The 22,852-nt window shown below is 42.8% G+C and overlaps 1 protein-coding gene across 1 annotated transcript in view; it reads right to left on the bottom strand.

Moving 5' to 3' along the window:
- Positions 1 to 20,605, bottom strand: part of KIT (KIT proto-oncogene, receptor tyrosine kinase) — a 110,870-nt gene extending 90,265 nt beyond the window's left edge. Inside the window, exon 1 of the mRNA XM_042781701.1 lies at positions 20,539 to 20,605. Coding sequence (XP_042637635.1) covers positions 20,539 to 20,605 — 67 coding nt within the window. The remainder of the gene's footprint in view (positions 1 to 20,538) is intronic.
- Between the last annotated feature and the right edge of the window lie 2,247 nt (positions 20,606 to 22,852).

Here is a 22,852-nt window from a genome sequence, read left to right as displayed (position 1 = left end):
TATGTAATTTAAATCAATGGTCAGTTGGCCGCAACTCAAGTTGGAGGAAGGAAATTTAGTATTTTTGGAAATCTAAATTAATATTATGTCAAGCCCTGGCAGCATTTTTATCAAATGACTATAATTAGAGATATGCAAATTTTTCACTGGGAAAAAAAATCTGAGAGAGAAAAATGCACCTAATTAAGTAATGATGTTATCTTTATTAGATGGTATTAAAAGTGTAAGTGTGGTTTAATGATTTTAAAACTACAAAATAGCATTATCTTCTCCAGAATCCAAGGACTATTACACCAGACAAATAATGGCAAAAGTGTGTCAATTTTTACCACTATTCCTTAGAAACAAAAACTCAGAAATTGGGTTCCCACACAAAAAAATTTGAAAAAAAAAAAGAGAGAGAGAAAGCAAAGAAATTAGCTTCCTAGAACGCAGATGATTTCAACCAATACATTTTGTCATAAACAACAGCATAAAAAGCTAATGATAGGTAGGCCCTAAGGTGCTCAGTTCCATACTACTCAGTTTTCAGGCAATAACAACCATTAATTTTTCTATCTATAATACATTTTTAATAACTTAGTTTGGAAGACAATCATTTTTAAAGGTTGTTGTTGTTGTTGTCGTGTGCGGTCGAGTTGGCTACCATCAATGATTTAATGTTTCAAGATGTTGCTACTCCAGATTTGGGAGATGCAAAGGTCACCAAATTTTATGTTAAAAAGTAAATGTCATGGAGGAGTTATTTCTTAAGGGGCACTGAGTTTGTGTTTAGAAGGATTAAATCCATTTGAAAATGAACAGTGGTGAAGGGTCGCACAACGTGGTAAACGTAAGTAATGTCACTGAATTTTCTCCCCAACCATAAAAACAAGACAAATAGGACCAAAAACCCACAAACAGCATCTACACTAAAACTAGGTGACAAGGTATCCCTGTGAATCCTATATACAAGTGAGTGGGGACACACTACCAATAGCTACAAACACTGCCACCAGGTACTTACTGGAAACCTCAGAAAGCATTCTGAAGACAGCCACAGGAACTGGGAGAGGATTTTTGTTTTGCAGGTTCCAATATTACAGGTAAATACAGAAGGACTATGACTGATGTGCGTCTAATATGCTGAAATGGTCCAAGTCCAAGGTACCCACACTGAGGAGCAACTGCTAGAGATGGAATCTAAAATGATCAAAATGGGCGCAACAGAGGTAAAGGGGAGGTCTGGATGGGAGGAAGAGGGATGTTGGGTGTTGGGGGGACAAAAAGTAAGATCTTAGGATATAGGAAAATAAAGGCCATATTTTTTCCCCAATTTCATAAAAACAACGTAAGAGGGTACTTTAGCACTGTAAAGCTACAAAGCTATACTGGCTACCCTAAAAGTACTGGAAAAATGCATAGTGAATAATGGAAAAGCAATCACAATCGAATCCCAAAAGTTATTATAAGAAGAAAAAGACAAGGAGCAGAATGTTATCCCTAGTACAGGCAATAAGGTCATGCCAGAAAGACACAAAGCAAATGAGAACTATAACCTACTGTTTTTAAATGAGCTAAAGAAATTAAGTAAATGAAAGAAGCTATAAGAGAACAGCATAATCAAAATGTTTAAAACTCAGAAATGAATTGACTGGAGAAAACTGAAGAGCTGAAAAATAGAGGTGAAAGAATTAAGAAAATAATTAGAAACAAAACACTACTGCAGCAATGAAGAGTAATTAGAATGAACACAAGAATAAATAAAAATAGATAGTGCCTTATGAAAACTAGAAGATGGAAAGAAGAAAAATTTGTTTGGATTCTATCAAATAGGCACATATTTGTGCAAATTTTTAGACTTATTTATCTCAACTAATTATGAAAGGATTAAAAGTATGAGGTAAAGGAATAGATACAAAAGACAGGCAAAGAAGACCTAATATAGACATAATAGGAGTTCTTAAGCCAAGGAAGAAGAATTGAATGAAAAATAAAAAATCACTTGAAGAACATTTTACTAGCATGTGTTAAAAACAAAAAACAAACAAACAAAAAAAAAAAAAACACATAGTGTCCCCACAAAAATCATCCCAAAGCAGGCAACAGTATAAAATTATTGGACTTCAATGAAATAAAGGGGGAGGGAGGAACATTTCTTTGGATATCTGGTCAAAAAGACCAAATCAAATGTGAAGGAAAGAAAATCAGACTGTCATCAGACTTTGACAACACTTTTTACCAAAAGGCAATATAGTAAAATAGTAAAAACAGTCAAGCAAAAAAATAAATGTGCCAATCTGAACTTCAAGTGTAAAGGCCACAGACAAGTTTGTGTGAATATATAATTCTGAAAATATTTTCTAAGAATGTTTCCTGAGGCAGCTATTAGAGAATAAACTTCAGAAAACTAAGATATCAGATAAGATGTGATATAAGGTTAGGTGGCAAACATGAAATGTAGAACCAAAACTAACTAACAGCAACGAAGGACATAACATAGTAAGTGATTTCTGCACTCTTCCAAGCAGCTTTAAAACAGTCATCAGAAAAATGGGGGGGTGCAAGATATGAAAAGTAGAATATGCTTGTTGACTGCCTTCTAGATATAAACAGTAAGTAAATGGGTATTACTTCAAATCTCTCCTCCTAGGAGGAGAGAGGAGAGAAAGAAGAGCAAGCTACTAACTAATTTAAATGTTACAGTAGGAAACTAATATAACACTGCTCCAAAACATAGGGGACTACGGGTGTTATAGAAAGGTACCAGTAAAAAGGTAACCAGTAGAACAAAAATACAAATCTTCCCAAATACCATAACCAAAGGCAAACTCACTGCCATTGAGTCAGATCTGACTCATAGCAACCCCTCCTTGGGTTTCCAAGGCTGTATCACTATGGAAGTAGATCACCCAACCTTCCTTCCGAGGAGTGTCTGGTGGGTTTGAACCTCCAGCCTTCTGGTTAGCAGTCATATGCCTTAGGCACTACACCACCAGAGCTCCCCAAACAAAAAATACAAATCTTCCCAAATAGCATAAGGTATCTCAAAAAGAGAAAGAAAGTAGAACAATGGAAGAATACACAATATATGAAGTAGTCTTGCTTAAAAAAAAATGAAGCCTGAATGTCACCAATTTGTTATCAAGCCTGTAAATCACTAATTTACAGGAAACATGGGGAACAAAGAAACACAAGAAATACCCTACAGATATGCAATCAGCAGAATTCAGACTGCCAAAGACTGCGCAGGACAAACACCCAGTTCCTTCAACAAAATTGGGAGATAGAAATCTACAGATGATAAATCACTTAAAGGGTATATCAGCCAATTACCAACGTGTGGTTCTTGTTTGGATTCTATCAAATAGAGACATATTTGTGCAAATTTTCAGACTTATTTATTTTCAACAGGGAAATATGGACACTGACTGAATATCTCATGACACTGTGAAATTACATTGATTTGGAAGGGTGTGATATCAGTATTTTCATTATGTTTAGAAAAAGGATTTTGTATTTTAGAGCGACAGACTGAAATATTCACAGATGAAATGCTATGATGCTTGCGATTTGCTTCAAAAGAATGAGAAGGGAGTGGATAAAGCAAAAAGATGGGCCATGTCAGTAATTGCTGGAACTGAGTGATGAATACACCATTCTCTATGTTTGAAATGCTCCCATCATAAAAAGATGATTTTTAAAGTCAACATGAAGCTCAATTCTTCCATCTTGACATAAAATGACTGTTAATAGGTTTTCAAACAGGCCAGGGTGTAGCCTAGAATTCACAGGCCCCCTACCGCTTTTGTTTGTTGCATTTTTACCTTGCCTTGATCAATTGTTAGTAAATTTAAACAAGAGCTATTTAAATTTTGGCCCTGAAATCCTCGCCCAAAACAATAGGTGCTAAGAGTTGATGATTACACTGGATAAAAGAATTCTCTGGTTTAGAAACACTAACCACTGGAAACCCAAGGAGGGTTCCCTATGAGTCAGCCTGACTAGAAGGCACAACAACAACAACAACCAGTTGCTAACTCATGGCAGCTCACGTGTGTCAGAGGAAAGTTGTGCTCCATTGGGTTTACCAGGGCTAATTTGTCAGAAGTAAATAGGCAGGCCTTTCCTCTGGGTGGACTTCAACAGCCAGTCTTCTGATTAGTGCATTAAAGCAATTGATTTCATAATTACCTGTGTACCCCTATCTGCAAATGAAAAGCTGGTTGTTTCATCCAAAATGTTAACCAAAGGGAGGGAGCTCTGGTAGCATAGTGCCTAAGGCATTAGACTGCTAACCAGAAGGCTAGCGATTCAAACCCACCAGCCACTCCTCGGAAGGAAGGTTGGGTAATCTACTTCTGTAGTGATACCACCTAGGAAACCCAAGGAGGGGTCGTTATGAGTCGGGTCCTCCTTGACAGCACACAACAACAACAAAGCACTTGAACGGTCTTCCATAATACCTTCAACCAAGGCTGTTGTCACTGGGGAAACGCCTCTTTGCCTGCGACTTAAGAGGGTACCACTTTCTGTTCCTGGGCATTCGTTATCTTGGATTCCTTCCTGAGAATCAGTATCCTAAGAATGGAAAAGTCCTACTCTAATGCCCAAGAACTGATGAAGAGGAACTTTCTAACCCAGAGTAATTCAACAGTGTCAACTCTTTCATTTTGGGGAGTCCTAGATTTGAAATTTTAGAGTTTGTCACTTCATGGGTCTTTCAAGGGCAACCCTAAAAATAAAATGTTCATATGACTTGGTTCCACAATCAACACCCGTGGAAGCAGTGGTCAAGAAATAAGATAGAGTGCCCTTGGCAAATATGCTGCAAAAGACCTCTGTATAAGTGCTAAGGAGCAAAGATGTCTCTTTGAAGACTAAGGTGCACCTAACCCAAGCCATGGTGTTTTCAATCACCTCATATGCATGTGAAGGCTGGACAATGAATAAGGAAGACTGAATGAGAGTTGATGCTTTTGAGTTGTGATATTGGTGAAGAATACTGAAAGTACCATGGACTGCTAAAAGAACTAACAAATCTGTCCTGGAAGAAGTGCAGCCGGAATGTTCCTTGGAAGCGAGAATAACCAGACTTTGTCTCACCTACTTTGGTCATGTTGTCAGAAGGAACCATTCCCTGGAGAAGGATATCATGCTTGGTAAAGTGGAGGTTCAGTGATAAAGGGAAAGGTCCTCGAGGAGATGGATTGACACAGTGGCTGCCAACGATGGGCTCAGGTACGGCAAGGATTGTGAGGCTGGCGCAGGACCGGGCAGTGTTTCATCCTGCTGTATACAAGGTCGCTGTGAGTCAGAGCCAACTTGATGGCACATAACAACAAGAACAACAAAGAGTAAAATGCAAAAAGTCAGATGAAGTCAAACTCTTAGAGGGCACCTCACCTGGGCTAGATGCCTAACAAGAGAGTTGAAACATGAAAAGCTCAGAATGACTGAAAGTAGCTAAGAGTACTCTGTAAAATGCAAAGTGCCGTCACTCTAACATTTAACTGCAGTTTAGTCAACCCCAACACATGAGTGATCTATAGCAAACCAGTTGCCTTGGAGTCAATTATACTCAGGGTGACCCCACATGTGTCAGAGAAGAACTGTGCTCCATAGAGTTTTCAAGTGCTGGTTGTTCAGAAGGCAATCACCAGGACTTTCTTCCAAGGCACCTCTGGTTAGACTCCAACCGACAACTTTAGGTTAGCCATCAAGTGGTTAACTGGTTACACTACCTAGGGACTCAACCACTACTTTTGAAATGCTAGCTGGTCGGATTTTTCACAAGGAAACTGCAAGAATTTTAAAAGGAGGTTGTGAACCTCCAGTCCTTGAAGAATCACTGAAAAGCATTCAGCCTGAACCCTTGAAAACATCTCTTGGGTGTGAAAGAACATTCTGGTGCATCTGAAAAAAATGTTTCCCATCTATGGACTGTCACCGCACCTTGGCACATTAAAAACTCCACGAAGTCCTAAAAGCAAAGACAACTTGTCTATGTCCCCTGCTGTTTCAAACACTTGTTTAGCCACCCCCTCTCCCCCAAGTAAGTTTAAGTCCTTCACAGAAACACCTCAGCTACCTGCTTGATCAAAAGTCTCACTGCTCTTTAGTTACAGAATTTGGAGTAGTGAAAAGCTGGAAGGACTCGAGGCTCCCAGGGCAGGACCAGCTGGGGGTAGAGCTGAAGTGACAAGACCCTCAAAGGCTTCCATCCACTAGATGACTTGGCCCCTTGCACATCCCCCACTGTTCTCCTAGTTTGCCTTCTCTGACCCCTCCTTTCCCTGTGAATCCTGAGAAACCTTTCCTTTCTCTGCCTTCTTCCGTAATTGACCATAATACGGGACTGAAATAAATCTAAATTAAGCTGCTTTCTATAGATATCCTAAACTTTTGTTTTTTTTTCCTTCCTGCCCCTCCTCCCAGCCTTGTAGCTCTGGAGAGAAAAAGAATTCACTAAAACAAAAGCCCTAAGAGGACAAGGACTTTTGCCTGGTATGTTCCCTACTATACCCCCAACACTTCAATAGCTGCTGTGAATAAATCTATGAATTCCTGTGATTGCGTCAGTGTTATGGATTGAATTGTGTCCCCTTCAAGATCTATTCAGAGCGTGGTGGCACAGTGGTTAAAACCCTCAGCTGTGAATCCCCAAAAAGGCCTGCAATACAAACCAACCAGCTGCTCCTGGAGAGAATGATGTGGCAGTCTGCTCCCATAAAGACTTACAGCCTTGGAAACCCTATGGGACAACTCTATTTTAGGAGTTTAGGATCTCATATAGGAGATCACTATGAGTCAGAATCAACTCAATGGCAGTGGGTTTGGTTGTTTGGGAGATATATTTAAGTCTTTACTCCTGGTACCTGTAACCATGACCTGACTTGGAAATGGGGTCTTTGCAAATATTATAAAGTCATACTGGAATAGGGTACTCTGATGGCGCAGTGCCTAAGACATTTGATTGTTAACCAGAAGTTTGGCAGTTCAAACCCACCAGCTGCTCTGTGAAAGCAAGATGGGGTAATCTACTTCCATAAAGATTTACTGCCTTAGAAACCCAATAGGGATCACTATGACTCAGAATCAATGCAATGACAGTGAGTTTGGTTTTTCTTTCTTTTTTTTTTTTTTTTTGTTAATGCAATATACGACTGGTGTCCTTGTAAAAAGAGAGATATAAAGAAGCAAGCCAACCATGTGTAGATTAGAATGATGCATCCACAAGCGAAGAGATGTCAAGGACTGCCAGGAACTGCCAGAAGCTAAGAAGCAGCAAGGGGTATTCTCCTAAAGTCTTCAGAGAAAGCATGGCCAAGCCAACCGTTTGAGTTATGACTCCAAGCCTGTGTGACAACCAGAATAGTGAGGCCGTAAATTTCTGGTGTTTTAAGCCATCCAGTTTGTGGGACTTTGTTACAGCAGCCCTAATACATTCAGTTTAAAAAATACTAGAAGAGGCAGATAGAACGAAGCTGTGCTCTTTAGCACTATTTCACGGCCAGATCTACTGTTGCAGGTTTTCCATATGGAAACATAAGACTGTACTGTACACCCAGCTCTTCTCACCTGTTGGCATCCATTCCCTTACCCAGTCTCTCTCTTCAGAAGGCAATCCTTCTGACACTAAGATAATCATTTTAAATAGACAGTCCTTGAAAATGCCAGGGTGTAAATTAGGATACACATTCAAATCTACTAAAAAAACCTCATAAACCCTTGTACAGATGCTACTTTACTTTGATAATTAGAAAGAGAGAGTTCTTTCTTAGGAAAGTGATGCATTTTGGTTGAACTAGAAACTCACCTACTATATCCCTTGTAGCAGATACAGAGATTGACTAAAATAAATAGAAAAACATTTAAACATACCAATTAACCATCTCTGATTGCTTATTCCAATGACATAATTTAGATTAAAAAAAATCCTAGTTTAATTTAACAATGACAAAAATCCTAAAACTTAGTTCTCCTCAGAAGCCAATATTGACTCTGGATCCCTTTCTATAAATATTTTATTCCAATAAAAAACAAAGAAGCTAAAACACCAAAGAATTTCCAAGAGTCTTTGTGATAATCTCCTACTTCATTCCAACTCTACAAAGTAATTGTCTTCTTATGTGGTGGCTATTGTATTTAAATTACTGAGACTTTGGGGATTGTTTTAAAGAATTTTATAACACCCATAGAAATAGCCTGAGTCACCTAAGGCAAGCCCAAAGTAAGTAGGATATTTTGCCTTCAATAAAGAACTTAAAAGGAGTCCTGGCAACAAAGTGGTTATTCACTTAGCTGCTAACCCTAAAGGTTGAAGGTTGTAAATCATGGGGTGGCTCCACAGAAAGAGGACAGCCTAGTAAACCCCATGTCACAGGAGTTGTTACGGGTAGAAATTGACTTGACAGCACCAAACAACAACAAAGGAACTTAAAGATAAAAGTAAAGGATTAAGGGTCTCTCCTCTTTTTAATTTTCCTTCTTATCTTTTTTCCATGAGTCAAGAACAAGACATTTAAAATTCTTTAAGAAGCAGAGAATCAAAACCACCCTATCATCCATTGTCACTATCAGGTGGTGAGCCCACAAAATCCATGATCTTGGCTGGGGTAAAGTGGGGTAAATGACCACAGACTTAAAAAACAATTCAAAAGTAAAACCCATGGACATACTCTGGATTTGCAATGCATGTACAATATATGTAACACATGCAAAAGTGAGCGGTATACTTTCCTTTTTATATATTCTCTCTCTGAATAAGCAACTACTTGATTAGTTATGAAAATTCTCACCAAATGTTGTCAGCTGTCGAGTTGGTTCTGACTCATGATGACCCCCATGTGTGTCAGAGTAAACAATGCTCCAGTGTTTTCAGTGACTGAGATTTTCCAAAGCAGTTCGCAAGGCCTTCCTTCCAAGGCACCTCTGGGTAGACTCACATCTCCAACCTTTCACAGCCAAGGATATCGACCATTTACACCAGCCAGGAACTCCCTCATCACACACTAAACAAAGAACCAAACTCACTGCCTTCGAGTCAATCCGACTCATAGCAACCTCTCCTTAGGTTTCTGAGTCAGTATCTCTACAGTAGATTGACCAGTCTTCTTTCTGAGGAGTGGCTGGTGGGTTTGAACTGTCAGCCTTCTGGTTAGCAGTCAAATGCCTTAGGCACTATACATTGTATAGAGTGTATTGTATAGGCCAATACAGCACTATAGCAAACAGTATAGTATAGTGTACTGTATTGTATAGGCCAATACAGCACTATAGAAAATACTGCAGTCACTTGAACTGGTGCCCTTAAAAATTTTTCCCATTTCATCTCCTGCTACTACTATCTACAAGGGAAGTCTGGTGGCATAGTACCTAAGGCATTTGACTGCTAACCAAAAGGCTGGTAGTTCAAACCCACCAGCCACTCCTCAGAAGGACAATTAGGCAATCTACTTCTGCAGAGACACCACCTCAGAAACCCAAGGAGGGGTCGCTATGAATTGGGATCAACTGGATGGCAGTGAGTTTGGTTTTTTGGTTTTTTTGACTCTTCACAAAGATTCTTTCCAATGGAGCATTTTGGCCATCACTCTTCGTTAGCTCTAACTCTTTGTTTTTGCTACTCTCTCACGCCTTGCCCAAATTTAGCTATTATTCAAGATTTAACTCAGGTGCAATGGCTTTCTTTGAATCAGTCATTCTACTACTCAAGAAATGGTACCTATGAACTCTATCCCAGAGTGATAAGTCTTTGTCTTAAGACCTCCAAATCCAATCCTAATGAGTGTTTGCTCGAGTTTCTTAACCAGAACTGTTATTTAAATGTGAATTACATTTCATGAATGTGTATCTTATCTTCCCACAGATCCTAGGCTTCTTAAGGGGGAGGATCACATCTTAGACAACATCATCACACAATTCCACATGACAGGTAAAATGGCATTATCTAACAGAAATGACTGAATCATAATTTCATTTCTACCACCTTCCCCCTCTGGACAGTTGATCTAGTTGAGCCATGACCATGAAATGACCAAAGGAAAAGGAGAAATGGGAATGGCAGTCAGGGTAGTGGGTAAACAGGAGGGAACAATCCATTCTTGTGTAATCAAAGGAAAAAGACTTCCGTAGCTTGTCCTTCTTCCTTCACAAATCTTTTAATCTAGATATAGGGTAGCTGTATCTCAAAATTATCAGTCAGTTGGGTGATCACAGAGCACAATCATTTTTTGATTAGAGCTTAACAATCAATCATGGATTTCTCTAGACCTCACACTTCCTTTTTCTGTCTTATTCTGACACTCAGTTTAAGCTATCACACTCCACAATTTGTTCTGTGGCTAGATACCCTCCACCTCCCAACAGATCAATAACCCATTTTTAGGCTGTGGGTACTTTACTTGCTGTTTTCAATATAGCTAAAAACTGGGAATATAGCAGTGGATCATGTTAGGATCCACACAGCATGTATGAGAAACGCTCTACCCCACTGCCGAAGCAGTAAAGGAAGGAAACATGGCTGGTTATTTTCCATTTCCAAATTACTGAGAAAGGATTTCAGGCAGGCCTTTAAAGGCACATCAAACCAATTGAATTGTGCAAGACCTAACCATCTCAAAATGAAAACTATTTGCTTTCCCTCATAAATCCAAGCAAAGACCCTATAACTAGCTCTAGTAGCAATAAAGTCTTTTCCAAACCATCCCAGTCAAAGAATTCTCCCTAAAAAAAAATCTCAATTTCTTTCTGGGGAAATTGAAACTATTCTCATTTTGTGTCATTCTATACTCACATATTACAAATATTTGAAGACTATCATTCACTAAACGTTCCTTCACCTTATCTTCTCCAGGTTTAATAAATCCAATTTCTTTAAGTTGCCTTCAAAACGCCTATTTCCCAAAGCTTTAATCAACGCCAGGTCTTCTATGACCAAAACATCCATTTTCTTCTGAGAAAACTAAAAAACTAAAAACGGCCTGATGGAGAGAACAGATGAAGGATCTTCCTTGAGCTAACCTTTCTTTTCATGGATCAAATTTACTTTTCATTATATGGCTGATACATCAGGAACCCACAATTCTTTATAATCCCCATTGTACCATTGTATATTCATTCGTACCATCCTATTAGAGCCAAGTTTCATGACTTTGGGGTTTCATTTGATTTCTTGCAGAGATTTGACTCTGAGAATTTTATTGATGTCTAGCATCATGTCTATGAAACTGAGTTTCAAGCAAATGTAGGCCTGTAAGTAATCAATGAACGGAGATCTGAGTCTAACACCATACCCGCTCCTTCAAAAAGGCTTCCTCCCTCTTCTTGGCTTTATTTCTGTAAATTCCATAGTACCCTCCCAGTTAACCACACCAACGATAACTTCTGTTCCCCTTCCACTCAACAGACCCAAAGACCACAGACCCATTGTTTTGGTTACTTATTGCCACTCTGGCAGTGATATACCACAAATGGGTGGCTTGAACAAACAGGAGTTTATTCTTTTACAATGTTGGAGGCTAGAAGTCTGAGGTTAAAAGTGCCAGACTCTAGGCGCTGGGTGAAAGCCAGGGCTTCAGTCCTGCCTCTTGCTCCCGGCCCACTGAAGCTAGAGGTATCTCTTCACTCAGGCAGCTGCTGGCTGCTGAAGCTGACAAACCCAAGGTCGGCAAGTGAAAAGGCATAGTCCCAACATTACCAAAGTACATGGCAGGCCATCTATTCAAGTCCATTAAAAGTCTCAAGATAGGCAGAGCATGGCAGGCTGCTGAATGAAGACTAGGCTACATGCAGGGTCCAAGCATGCCAAAAAGCTGGAAACCTTCCTCAAAGTTGCTGCTTAGACACTGGAAGCAGACCACATCCTTAAAGCAGCTACTCAGCTGCTCCAATAGATTCCACCATGGAAATTATTGCCAATCTCATGATGGGGAATAACTACCACCAGCTTCCCAGCCACTCAAAACCAGGCCCAGCCAAAAAAAACCAAAATCCAAACCAAACTCACTGCAGTCGAATCGATTCCAACTCATAGCAACTCCTCCTTAGGTATCTCTATGGAAGTAGATTACCCAATCTTCCTTCTGAGGAGTGGCTGGTGGGTTTGAACTCCCAGCCTTCTGGTTAGCAGTCAAATGCTTTAGGCCCTATACCACCAGAGCTCCCAGGCCCAGCCAAATTGACATACAACCTTAACTACCACACTCACAGACCCAAAACCAAACCCACTGCCATGGAGTCGATTCTGATTCATAGTGGCTCTATAGGACAGAGCAGAACTGCCCCATAGGGTTTCCAAGGCTGTAAATCTTTACAGAAGCAGACTGCCTCATCTTTCTCTTGTGAAGCAGCTGGTAGTTTCGAACCACCGACGTTTCAGTTAGCAGCCAAATGCCTTAAGCACTGCACCACCAGTGCTCCTTTCACCTGACACATAAAACCAAGAAGCAAAACCAAACCCACGGTGATGGAATCAATTCTGGCTCATAGCAACACCCTTTGGGTTTCCAAGGTGGTAAATCTTTATGGAAGTAGATTGCCCAGTCTTCCTTTCACAGAGTGGCTGGTGGGTTTGAACCACCAACCTTCTGGTTAGCAGTCAAATGCCTTAGGTACTGCACCACCAGAGCTCCTTCTGACACAAAAGGTATCCATAAATCTGTTAACTGAATGAAGTCCCATCAACTATCCCTTCCTGTGTCTCTACGTCTTCTCCCCTCTTTTCGAGATATGCACCCCAACACATAGGCCTTCAACCAGAGAGGTTCTGAAAAGCCTGCTTGATCATCTTTCTACAAGACTCCCCACCAATACAGGGTTCCAGCCATAAGACTGGTGCTGTTGTTAACTGGCACTGAGTGGCCTCTGTCTCATGGTGACCCCCATGTACCAAACAATGAAATGTCCTATGCCACCTTCACAATCGTTGGCATGCTCAAGCCACTGCTGCAGCCGCTGTGTGTCCTGAATGCCTTCCCACCCAGCACTGTATCAGACAGTACTCTGTTGGAACCCATGGGGTTTTCATTGGCTGGTTTTCAGAAGTAGATTGCCAGGCCTTTCTTCCTAGTCTGTCTAATCTGGAAGTTCTGCTGAAACCTGTGCACCTGGGTAACCCTGCTAGTATTTGAAATACCCGTGGCATAGCTTCGAGCACCACAGCAACACACAAGCCACCACAACACAAAACATTTACAGATGGGTGGTGGTAAAATAGCCCCCATCAAAGACTTTCCCTTATTCCTGGCTGCTTACAGCAATGGGGTGTCCAACTTTTGGGGATAGGACTTGGTATCTCACTTCTCAAACTGAGGAGTAGGCTGGGGCATAGCTTAGCAGGAGAGGATGGTGGTGTGAGCAGCACCGAACTAGCAAGCAGTAGTCCCTGGAGGGCCACTACTGGGTGACGTCCACCTTGACCTCAATTTCGAAACCCTCATAATCTGGACTACACTCAATCTTAAATATACCTTCCCTCCCACGCTCCTAGAAGCTGATCAAAGAGCCTACCTTTCCACCCTTTCCTCTCTAACTCCCTACTTCCAGTCATCATGCCAACTCAAAGACTTAAAACTCCTCAAATAAGACCTTAATGTCTTGTTTTTGTAGTTTTTTTTTTTTTTTTTTCCCCCAGTTGTAGGCTCAACTACTAACAATCTACCTTCCTTTAAGGGGCAGAAATTAATCTCAAATACTGTCTCCCTCAGGGACCGTTTTGCTGATTACTGATCTCTATCACCTGCCCACCAGGAGCTAAACTCCCCTCCACTACAATCCTACCTAAAAAAGACCACTTTGCACTTTTTTTGACATCAAATTCTGCTTGGAATCAGTGGCTGTGCTCCTGCCCCACCCCCAGTGTCTATCTGCAGTCCCTGCAAGGAGCAAGGCACAGGATTAATAAACCTTTGTTACATGGAATCAAAAATGTTTACTGAGCATTTATTATCTTCAAAGGATGGTGCAAGTGCTAGTGAGTAGTTGTTGTTGTTGTTGTTGTTATGTGCCGTCGAGTCGGCCCGACTCATAGCGACCCCTCCTTGGGTTTCCGAGGTAGTATCACTATGGAAGTAGGATTGCCCAACCTTCCTTCCGAGGAGTGGCTCATGGGTTTGAACCACCAGCCTTCTGCTAGTGAGTAGAGGAGATGTTAAACCAATATTTACTGAACACCACTGAGTGTCAAGCCTAGGGCGATGGACAAGTTCAGCTTGGTCCCTGTCCTCCTAGGGACGTCAGTAAAGGGAAATCTCTGCACACTCAGGGACTTCCCAATACAATTTTCCAAGGTGATAGGGTTCTCATGTACCTTGGAGAAATGGCCATCTACAGTTTTTCCCCCTTCAACTTTTTTTATTACCATGCCCCCTAGTGGTTGACTTTTCAAAACTATAGAAAGATCACCAGGCCTCTCCTCTGAGGTGTCTCTGGGTTGACTCCAACCAACCTTTTTGGTTAGGAGCAAAGCAGTTTACCATTTGTGCCCCCCAAGAATGCCCACCCTCTTCAACGTTTAGAAATCTATACCTTTCTTTGGTGGAAAGTAGTTTCAGACTAGTTAAGCAAAGAACCAGGGAGGAATATGTATGCCTTACCACTAGCTGCGGTCTTTATTTAAAGATGATATTAATTTTAAGTTTAAGAAACATCATCTTCATACAAAAAAGAAGAAGAAAAATGAAAAACTCTACTTAATCTAGTTTTAAACTATTTCCAAAATTTTTCATAAGAGGCAATTTTCATTAGAAAATTAGCCTGATAGTGACTAGCTCTGTCCAGGACATTGTGCTCAGCATGTTCTGTTACGTGCATTATCTCATTGCAGCCCCTTGCTATCATCCCCATTTTACAGATGAAGAAATAAAGCATAACCAGAGGTTAAGCATCTTGTCCAAGATGACACAGCAGGTAAACGAAGGAACTGGAATGAAAACTCAGGCTGTCAATTTTGAGGCCCAAACTCTTAAACTGAGGCCACATGCCCTGAATACCAAGTTAACTTAAACACATTTTGCAGAAATGTTGAAAATCTAGCTATCGGAAAGGTAAGCACTTGACCACATCTACCAAAAATGCATGTGTTATGACCAAAACAATAGCATGAAAGCTAAAGCATATAATGAACAGAGATATTAGCAAGTATAAATGTTTTCACTGGAGAAATCTGAGATTTTTTTTTTCTCCTTTGTCTCCAAGACCAGTGATGCCCAATTGTTATCTCAAAAGCTATATAAAACTCAAGACAAAAATTACCTTTATCTCATTTTCAAATGCTGTCAAGCTGGGATTTATTAGTACCCAGGTGCAAGGATTAGAAGGAGAAATAGTCATAAAGTCTACTGCTCAAGGAGTTGATTCATTCATTAGCTGTCAACCTGTCCCAGATCCTGTGCCAAACACCTACAACAAGCACCTTTATCTAATCTTTAGGGCACTCGTGTTAGGGTAGGCATTATTTCCACTTAGGCATAATAAAAACTCCTGGTTGTTATGATATCTGATATTTATGGCATTATGATAATTACAGCTGGCATGTATTGAGCACATACTATATGCCAGGCACCGTGCTACAATCTTTCCATGTAGCAACATATTTAATCTTCACAACTGTACGAAGTGGGTGCTATTATTTCCATTTTACTGATAAGGAAACTGGCCCTAAAAATAAGCCGTTAGCATTGAGTCAATTCCAACTCATAGTGATCCTATAGGACAGAACAGAACTGACATGATAGGGCTCCCAAGGCTGTAATCTTTGCGGGAACTGACTGCCACATCTTTCTCCTGTGGAGAGGCTGATGGGTTCAAATCACAGCTTTTTCAGTTAACAGCCATGCGTGCGTTTAACCACGGTACCACACAGAGGGGTTAAATAATTTGCCCGGTGTCACAGTTTTTAATTGGCAATGCCTGGATGAGAAACTGAAGCTCAGGGAAGTTAAGCAACTTGCTCCGAGTTGCAAGGGTTGTCAACCACGGAGCCAGCTGACTAATCCAGGGCTGTGTCTGGACTCCTTAAGCCTGTTCTTCTCCCACCACAGCACCCACCTGGTCCCAGCCTCAAATGCTGAAGATAGCCAGGGCCCCACCTCAAATGCCTGAACTGGCAGGTGGTAAAGAGCAGTAGAATCTAAAGGGCAGATTTCATGTACAGGGGCCAGTTCTTCAAGAGAAGAAAGCAAATTTATTCAAGAAAGCTTGATATAAATTCTCCAGATTTTTAAATACTGCCTACATGTTTTCTAAGCATTGTGTGGGCCAAACAAAACAAGACCATAGGCTGTCAGCTTATAACTGCTCTTTATTTATTGAGTTTTAGGTCAAGCTATGGGCTGTCTCATGTCCAAAAACATCAGAAATCAGAACAGCTAGTCCAGGCTTACTCACAAGTGCTCTCCACTCCCAACAAAGGTTGACACTGGATCTGCCCTAGAATCAAACTCTTGCCACTGGTAACTCCCTTCCAACAGAGCCCGGGTGACACTGGTGGTTGGCGATCTGCTGCTAGCCTAGAGGCTGGCAATTCTAATTTACTCAGCAGCACCATAAAACAAGGCTTAGCCAATCTGCTTCTATAAAGATTACCACCAAGAAAACCCTATGGAGCAGTTCTATTCTGTAACTTATGGCCTTGCCATGAGTCGCAATTGGCTTCACGGCTATGGATTGGGTTGAGTTGGGTTTAACTCCCTTCCAGGCTGTCCACACTCCAAATCTGTAGCCATGAAAATATTTATTGAAGTTATTAAAACTACTTATAAAATATCTAGATTCCTTCAAGTGTCTTTTAACCTCACTTTTGAAAAGTTACCACACAGCAAAATAAAATACTTCCCACTTCCTAGCCGGTCAATTCTAGAGAAATTTCTCTGTCCATTTCTGGGGAAAATGTGGCTGCAGCCCTGACCACTGCCTTTGTAGGGTTCCCCACACTACAGCCCAGCTCTGAGAATTCCGCTCAGGACACCACAGCTCATTTCCTCATGTCCCTCTTTAATCAGCTGGAGGAGACTCAAGGAAATGAGTCAAAATCCTAAGGGTAACTTCTAGCAGCTGTCAACAACAGCAGCAAAATCCATCACCATAACAACATCTGTATGTAAATGTGCTACAAAAGGGAAGCCCACAAAATACTTGGCACATTTCTGATGAGAATTTGTTTTCAGAGCAAAAAGGCTGTATATGATAAACTGTCATTATATCTCATTGCGCTTCAGTGTAACCAACTTAAGGTAATAGCTATTACTGGAGGTTTTATCTTTCACAAGTATATAAGGCTGAGACCATTTTTCTTTTGTGGAGGGGGGATGAAAACATTTTCAACTGACTTACACTAACACTTTAGAGATAGCTTATCATCATTTCCATAACTGGAATGAACAGCTAACACCAAAAGTTTCTTAGTACAACCCTCCCAGGATTCAAAAGCCTCCACACCTCCAGGAAAGCTAGACTTTAATCAATCCTCTGTCAGCGAATGTCGTCGGTGGTGGTAGTGTGCCATCAAGTCAATTCCAACTCACAGAGACCTTATAAGACAAAGTAGGACAGCCTTGATATTATTGTAAGAAGCAGTTTGCCAGGTCTTTCTCTCATGGAGCAGCTGGGTGGGCTTGAACTGGTCACCTTTTGGTTAGCAGGTAAGTGCTTTAACCACTGTGCCAGAGAACACTCAAACATTGTAAGACAGGCCATTCTACCTCTTTTTCACCAAAAGCGGGAAGGTCCTTTGTGGTCCTGTTCACTCCTTTTTATTCCCAGACCCTACAACATATAGTTGGCCCTCATTAAATATTTTTGAATGAGTGAATGATCTCAGGCTTCACCACTGATTATTTTGGGCAAGTGCCTTATCCTTAGCCAGGTTCTCCATTTGTAAAATGGTGGGGTGGTAACAGTACCACCTCCTGAGTTGTTAAGAGGATCAGAAAGGACAGTCAAAGCTTCCAGCACAGGGTCTGGCACACATTTTCCAATGAAAGAGCAACAACTATTTTACAACACATCTGCAATGTGAAATTTAAGACACATGAGAAAATGTGTTTTGAAAAATACAGTATATGATTTATAAAGTGATAGGGAAAAAATGAATAGATAGATAGGAGGGAGAATGGGATTACATGAATTATGTAGGATCTCTTTATAAAATCATCATATTATTTTCAACAGGATAATAATCCAGCATGGCCTGTGTCGAGCTGCTGGGATGACTATGGCCTCACATCTGCAGGAACAAGGGGAAGATATGATTCACCATTCCTTCCAGGTTCATCCTGCCTGACACAGGAGCTGTAAATACTGGAGGAAGGGGAGGAGGGGACACTGTAGAGTTGGTCCCTCTCCTAACCCTCAGAGGAAAACTGTAGGGGAGCATGTTAGGATTAAGGAATTGGCAGCATAAACCATACTTTCCTGCTTTAGCTAGTGGCATACAGCTAGGTCACACCAAGTGGCCCTAGTGACCAGGAGCAGCAAAGGAATTTCCAGGTGGCTCGAAGAGGTCAGACAGAGACTTGAGAAAAAGTGCTCAGCTGACTATCAGAATACTGGAAGAGAATTTTGGACCCAAAGGAACCTTCATGATGAGGATGCCTCATTGTACTTTAAGAGGAAAAGGGATCCCCTGAATTAAAGCATCCTGTTCAAGGGCACACAGCCAATGAAAGGCAGAGAAAAACAACCAGATTGGAAATCCAAGGCTTTGCCAATACACCACATTGCCCTCCAAGGGACAGGCTTCAAAATTCCCTTTGCCAAATATCTATTGGATGGAGCAGGCAAATTATGCAGACGGAAACAATTGATTTATTTAATTTTAAAAAAGGGATACATTCAGTGTGGTCTGTCTTTCTTGGGACCCTGCTCTAGTCTAGTTCACATACCTAATCTGAAATGTTTTGAAAAAGCACGAAAATATAACGACCACAGGCGTCATTTCAGCTAGGCAGGCAAATCCGCCAGGGAATCCAGAGACTCGCTCAGGATCCCTCCTACCTCACAGGGGTCCAGATGCAAGCACTCTCCTCCTCCCGGACAGGAAAGCCTTCACAATGCATTATAGACCGGGAGGGGGGGAGCTGCATTAGAGACTATATGTGGAAACGACCAGTAATCTGTAACAGAGTCCACAATAGTTCGTTGCAATGCTTCCTTCTGAGCCCTTGGGTTCCAGTGCAGACTCACTTTCTATCCTTACATCATCAGGGTAACCTTAAAGGATTGAAAAAATGACCTGGCGGAGAGCAGGGTTTCAGAGGTTAGCCGTGCGACCTACAAGCGTCAGGAGTACCAGCAACACCCAGGAAAAGAAGGAAAGAGGCAGGAATCTGCCTGAAGGGATCCAGGAATCTGCAAATCCTTCTCCCCCTTAAGAACCAAGTTCCCGCGCGGATATGATTGGATTTTATAACAGCTTTAAGAATCAAAAAGAATTTGCAGAAAGTTGTACTCCATCTTCCATCCTCCACCTCAAGCAGCCCTGAAGTATAAATATCACGTGAGAGGGAGTGTAGCGAATATCAAAATTCCAGAAGAAAATTGGCAGCTGCGATCACAAGTCGCAGATACCGAGACGAGAAGATTCTAGGGCCCTGGCAGCCTTGCCGGACACTCTAGCCTGGGCGCGCGCGGCCACCGGGACCAGGAACAGAGCGTCCCAGCGCGCTGTTCCTTCCTTCCCCTGTACTGGAAGCAAATGCAGCCGCTAGCCGTTCTGGCGCGTGAAGCAGGAATGAAACTGCACCGCGGCAGAACCCCGCGAGCCTCCCGCAAGGGATTGACAAAAGCAAAAAGTCTGCAACCTAGCGGCTGCTTTCCACACACCCTGCCCAAGTTGTCCCTTTCGCCGCCACCTCCAGTCTCCCTGGGTCCGGCCCCACCACGGCCGCCGCGCGCTCTGCTTGCAGAATTATACTGTGGCAGCCAGGAAGCGCCGTAGCCTCCGACTCCTTTCTACCGGTCGCGCAGCGAACAGAGGAGGCAGCGCCTCGGTCCCCATCTCCGGGCACAAAGAACGCCCGTGGTTGGAAAACAGCAGCCTCGGAGAAAAATAAAAATGCTCTCAAACTTTGCCCTCTGCGTGGCTGAGAACCTGCCAGTCGGCCCTCTAGGGCATCGGTCACACAAACGCAACTTTTAACAAAAGGTAGCTGTGGCCGCACCTCGCACGGTGCGGATAACTCGCTCGGTGCGAACCCCCCGCTCGAGCGCCTCTGCCACTCGCGCACTCTCGGCACAAAAGAAATCCCAAACTCACACACAGCTCAGCTGCCCTCAGCCTGCTGCCTCGCTCACCCTCAGCCCCCTGTCTGCCCTCATTCCCGGTAGACCTCTCAGCTTAGCGCCACCAGCACTAGAAGCTGGGGGCTCCTAGCTCAGGTGAGCGAAGTAGGGTGCAAGAGAGTGTCCAGGGCGCCTCGAATCTTCTCGCAGGCGGAAACGCCTGGGACCCGAAGGGCCAGCAGCTACCTCTCTGGACACACCCCAACATGCTCAACCTTTTGGAGGGCATAGGCTACGCTGGGGGCGCGGGCTGGGGTGTCTGCCGCTCTCTCCCACCTGTCTGGACGCGGAGCAGGAGGAGCAGGACGCAGAGAAAATCCCAGGCGCCTTGAGCGCCTCTCATCGCGGTGGCTGCGCTAGGATCCAAGCTCTGTTCCACGTTCCTGCTCTCGCCCAAGTGCAGCAAGCGCGGCAAAGCCGAGCCCCCAGAGCCTGAGCCGCGAGGAACAGCCCCTCCTCCCGGTGCCCTCCCCCTGCGTGCCGGCCACGCCCCTCCTCGCCTCCCCTCCTCCCGCCCGCCTAGGTCTTGCTCTCTGCCAGAGTCGCTGGCCCCTTGCTCTTTCGACAGGCTAATCCCTGGGGGCTGTGACTGGGGGGAGGGAGAAGGCACGCCAGCGCTCGCCTCCTGGGTCTTGACCCCCAAGCCCTGCATCTCTCCACCTTTCCTCCCCTGTGATGTGGTTGGGCCGCGGGAGACAGTTCCCGGACCAGGGTGTGCGCTTTGTGAAGCCAGGCACCACGCGCACTTTAAGGCACTGGCCCGCCACCTGGCAGGTGCTCCCCAGACAATAAAGGTTGGCCGCCGGCCTTCGTAAATGCTATGGAAGGAGGGAGGTGGGTGCTACTGGTGGTGGAAGAGATTAGGGGACAGGAGGGGGGTGGTTAGTAAATTGAGCCCCGACATTCTTCTCCATTACTGTTAATCAAGGGGACCAAGCATGGCGCCTGGCATCGCGGTAAAAGGCTACAAGGGGCTTTAGGTAATTCTTTATGCTCAGTTTCTCCACCTGCTCCGTTACTTGTGAGAACATAGCTGGTCTCTTATTGGTCGGGCTAGCCTCCACCCAACAACCCCTTGCCGAGACTTTTCTAGATACTAGGACGTTGGAGTGGGGAGGGGCGTCTTGAGAAGTTTGCTCTGATAGCCAGGTTTTTTAAACCCATTTGCGCCATTTGTTGTGCAAAGCCCTCTGCTCCCCCTCTTTTTTTGTCTGTACAGTTTCTCTGCGGCTGTATCATGATAGTTACAAGGGCTAAGAATCCTCTTAGCTGCTCCAGCCCGTGCCAGGTTCAAAATAATAGTAAAATGATACTCTTCAGCCAGGTCCCGTTGCATAGAAAGTGCTTTACCCACCTGCTCATGGTGGTGCTCCTGAACAAAATGTAACAACCTGCTGTACAGAGCTTTATAGTTCTTCACCATGCTGAATATTATTTCATGCTAGCAGTAACAGCTTTATAAGGTAGCTAAGAGCTCTGGTAGCACAGTGCCTAAGGCGCTTGACTGCTAATCGGAAGGCTGGTGGTTCAAACCCACCAGCCACTCCTTGGAAGGCCGGTTGGGCAATCTACTTTCATAGTGATACCATCTGGGAAATCCAAGGAGGGGTCATTATGAGTCGGGTCCGACTCAAAGGCACATAACAACAACAACAATGAAGATATCTTTGTTATCTTGATTCAAAAAGTGGCCCAAGATCACACAGCTAATAAATGAAAGACTGGGGCTTGAACCCTCATTTTAAGACTGACTCCAGGTTTTATGATGAGTTTTCCCTATGTTCTTATAAACCAGTAAAACACTCTCCCTCCCCTCCCCCAGCTTAAAAATGGAAAATAAATGAGAGGTGATTTAAAAAAAAAAAAAAAAGCAGTAAAAGAGTTTAAATAATTTGCATACGCCTAGACTCCTCTCTAAATTATCATCCAAAATTTATAATTGCCCAGATCCCCACTTCATTTAATGTTGAAAGCTCTCCTATTTGATGCTGACAGGACTAAGTTGGCTTAAATTAATTACTTAAAAATTATCATTGCTAGAGGATGAACGAATGATCAACATGTATAATTGCCTCTTTTAAACTATATTTATGTATTAATTCAACAAAGTGGTTATGGCATTTGGCTGCTAACCAAAAGGTCAGCAGTTCAAACCTCCAGCGCCCCATGAGAGAAAGATGAGGCATTCTGCTTACGTAAAGATTTACAACCTTGGGAACCCTGTTCTACTCTGTAGAATAGAGTTGCTATGAGTCTGAATCATCTTGCTGACAGTGGATTTGGGGTTTTCTGCAAAGCAATGGTTAAGTGCTGGGCCGCTTCCTGGAAAGTTTGAACCTACCAGAGGCTCCATGGAAGAAACGACCTGGAGATCTGTTCCCATAAAGACTGGTGTTGTTAGGTGTTGTGGTAGTTAAGGTTATGTGTCCACTTGGCTGGGCCTGGTTTTGAGTGGCTGGGCAGCTGGTGGTAGTTATTCCCCATGATGAGACTAGCAATCAACTCCATGGTGGAATCCATTGGAGCAGTTGAGTAGCTACTCTAGAGATGTGGTCTGCTTCCACTATATAAAGAGAAGCTTTGGGAATGG

This window comes from Orycteropus afer, unplaced genomic scaffold (assembly GCF_000298275.1).
Source record: "Orycteropus afer afer isolate SDZICR_OR568_19922 unplaced genomic scaffold, OryAfe1.0 scaffold00153, whole genome shotgun sequence".
Lineage (NCBI taxonomy): Eukaryota > Metazoa > Chordata > Mammalia > Tubulidentata > Orycteropodidae > Orycteropus > Orycteropus afer.
The sequence above is the reverse complement of the archived record's forward strand: the minus strand, read 5'-3'. Positions and strand labels throughout refer to the sequence as shown.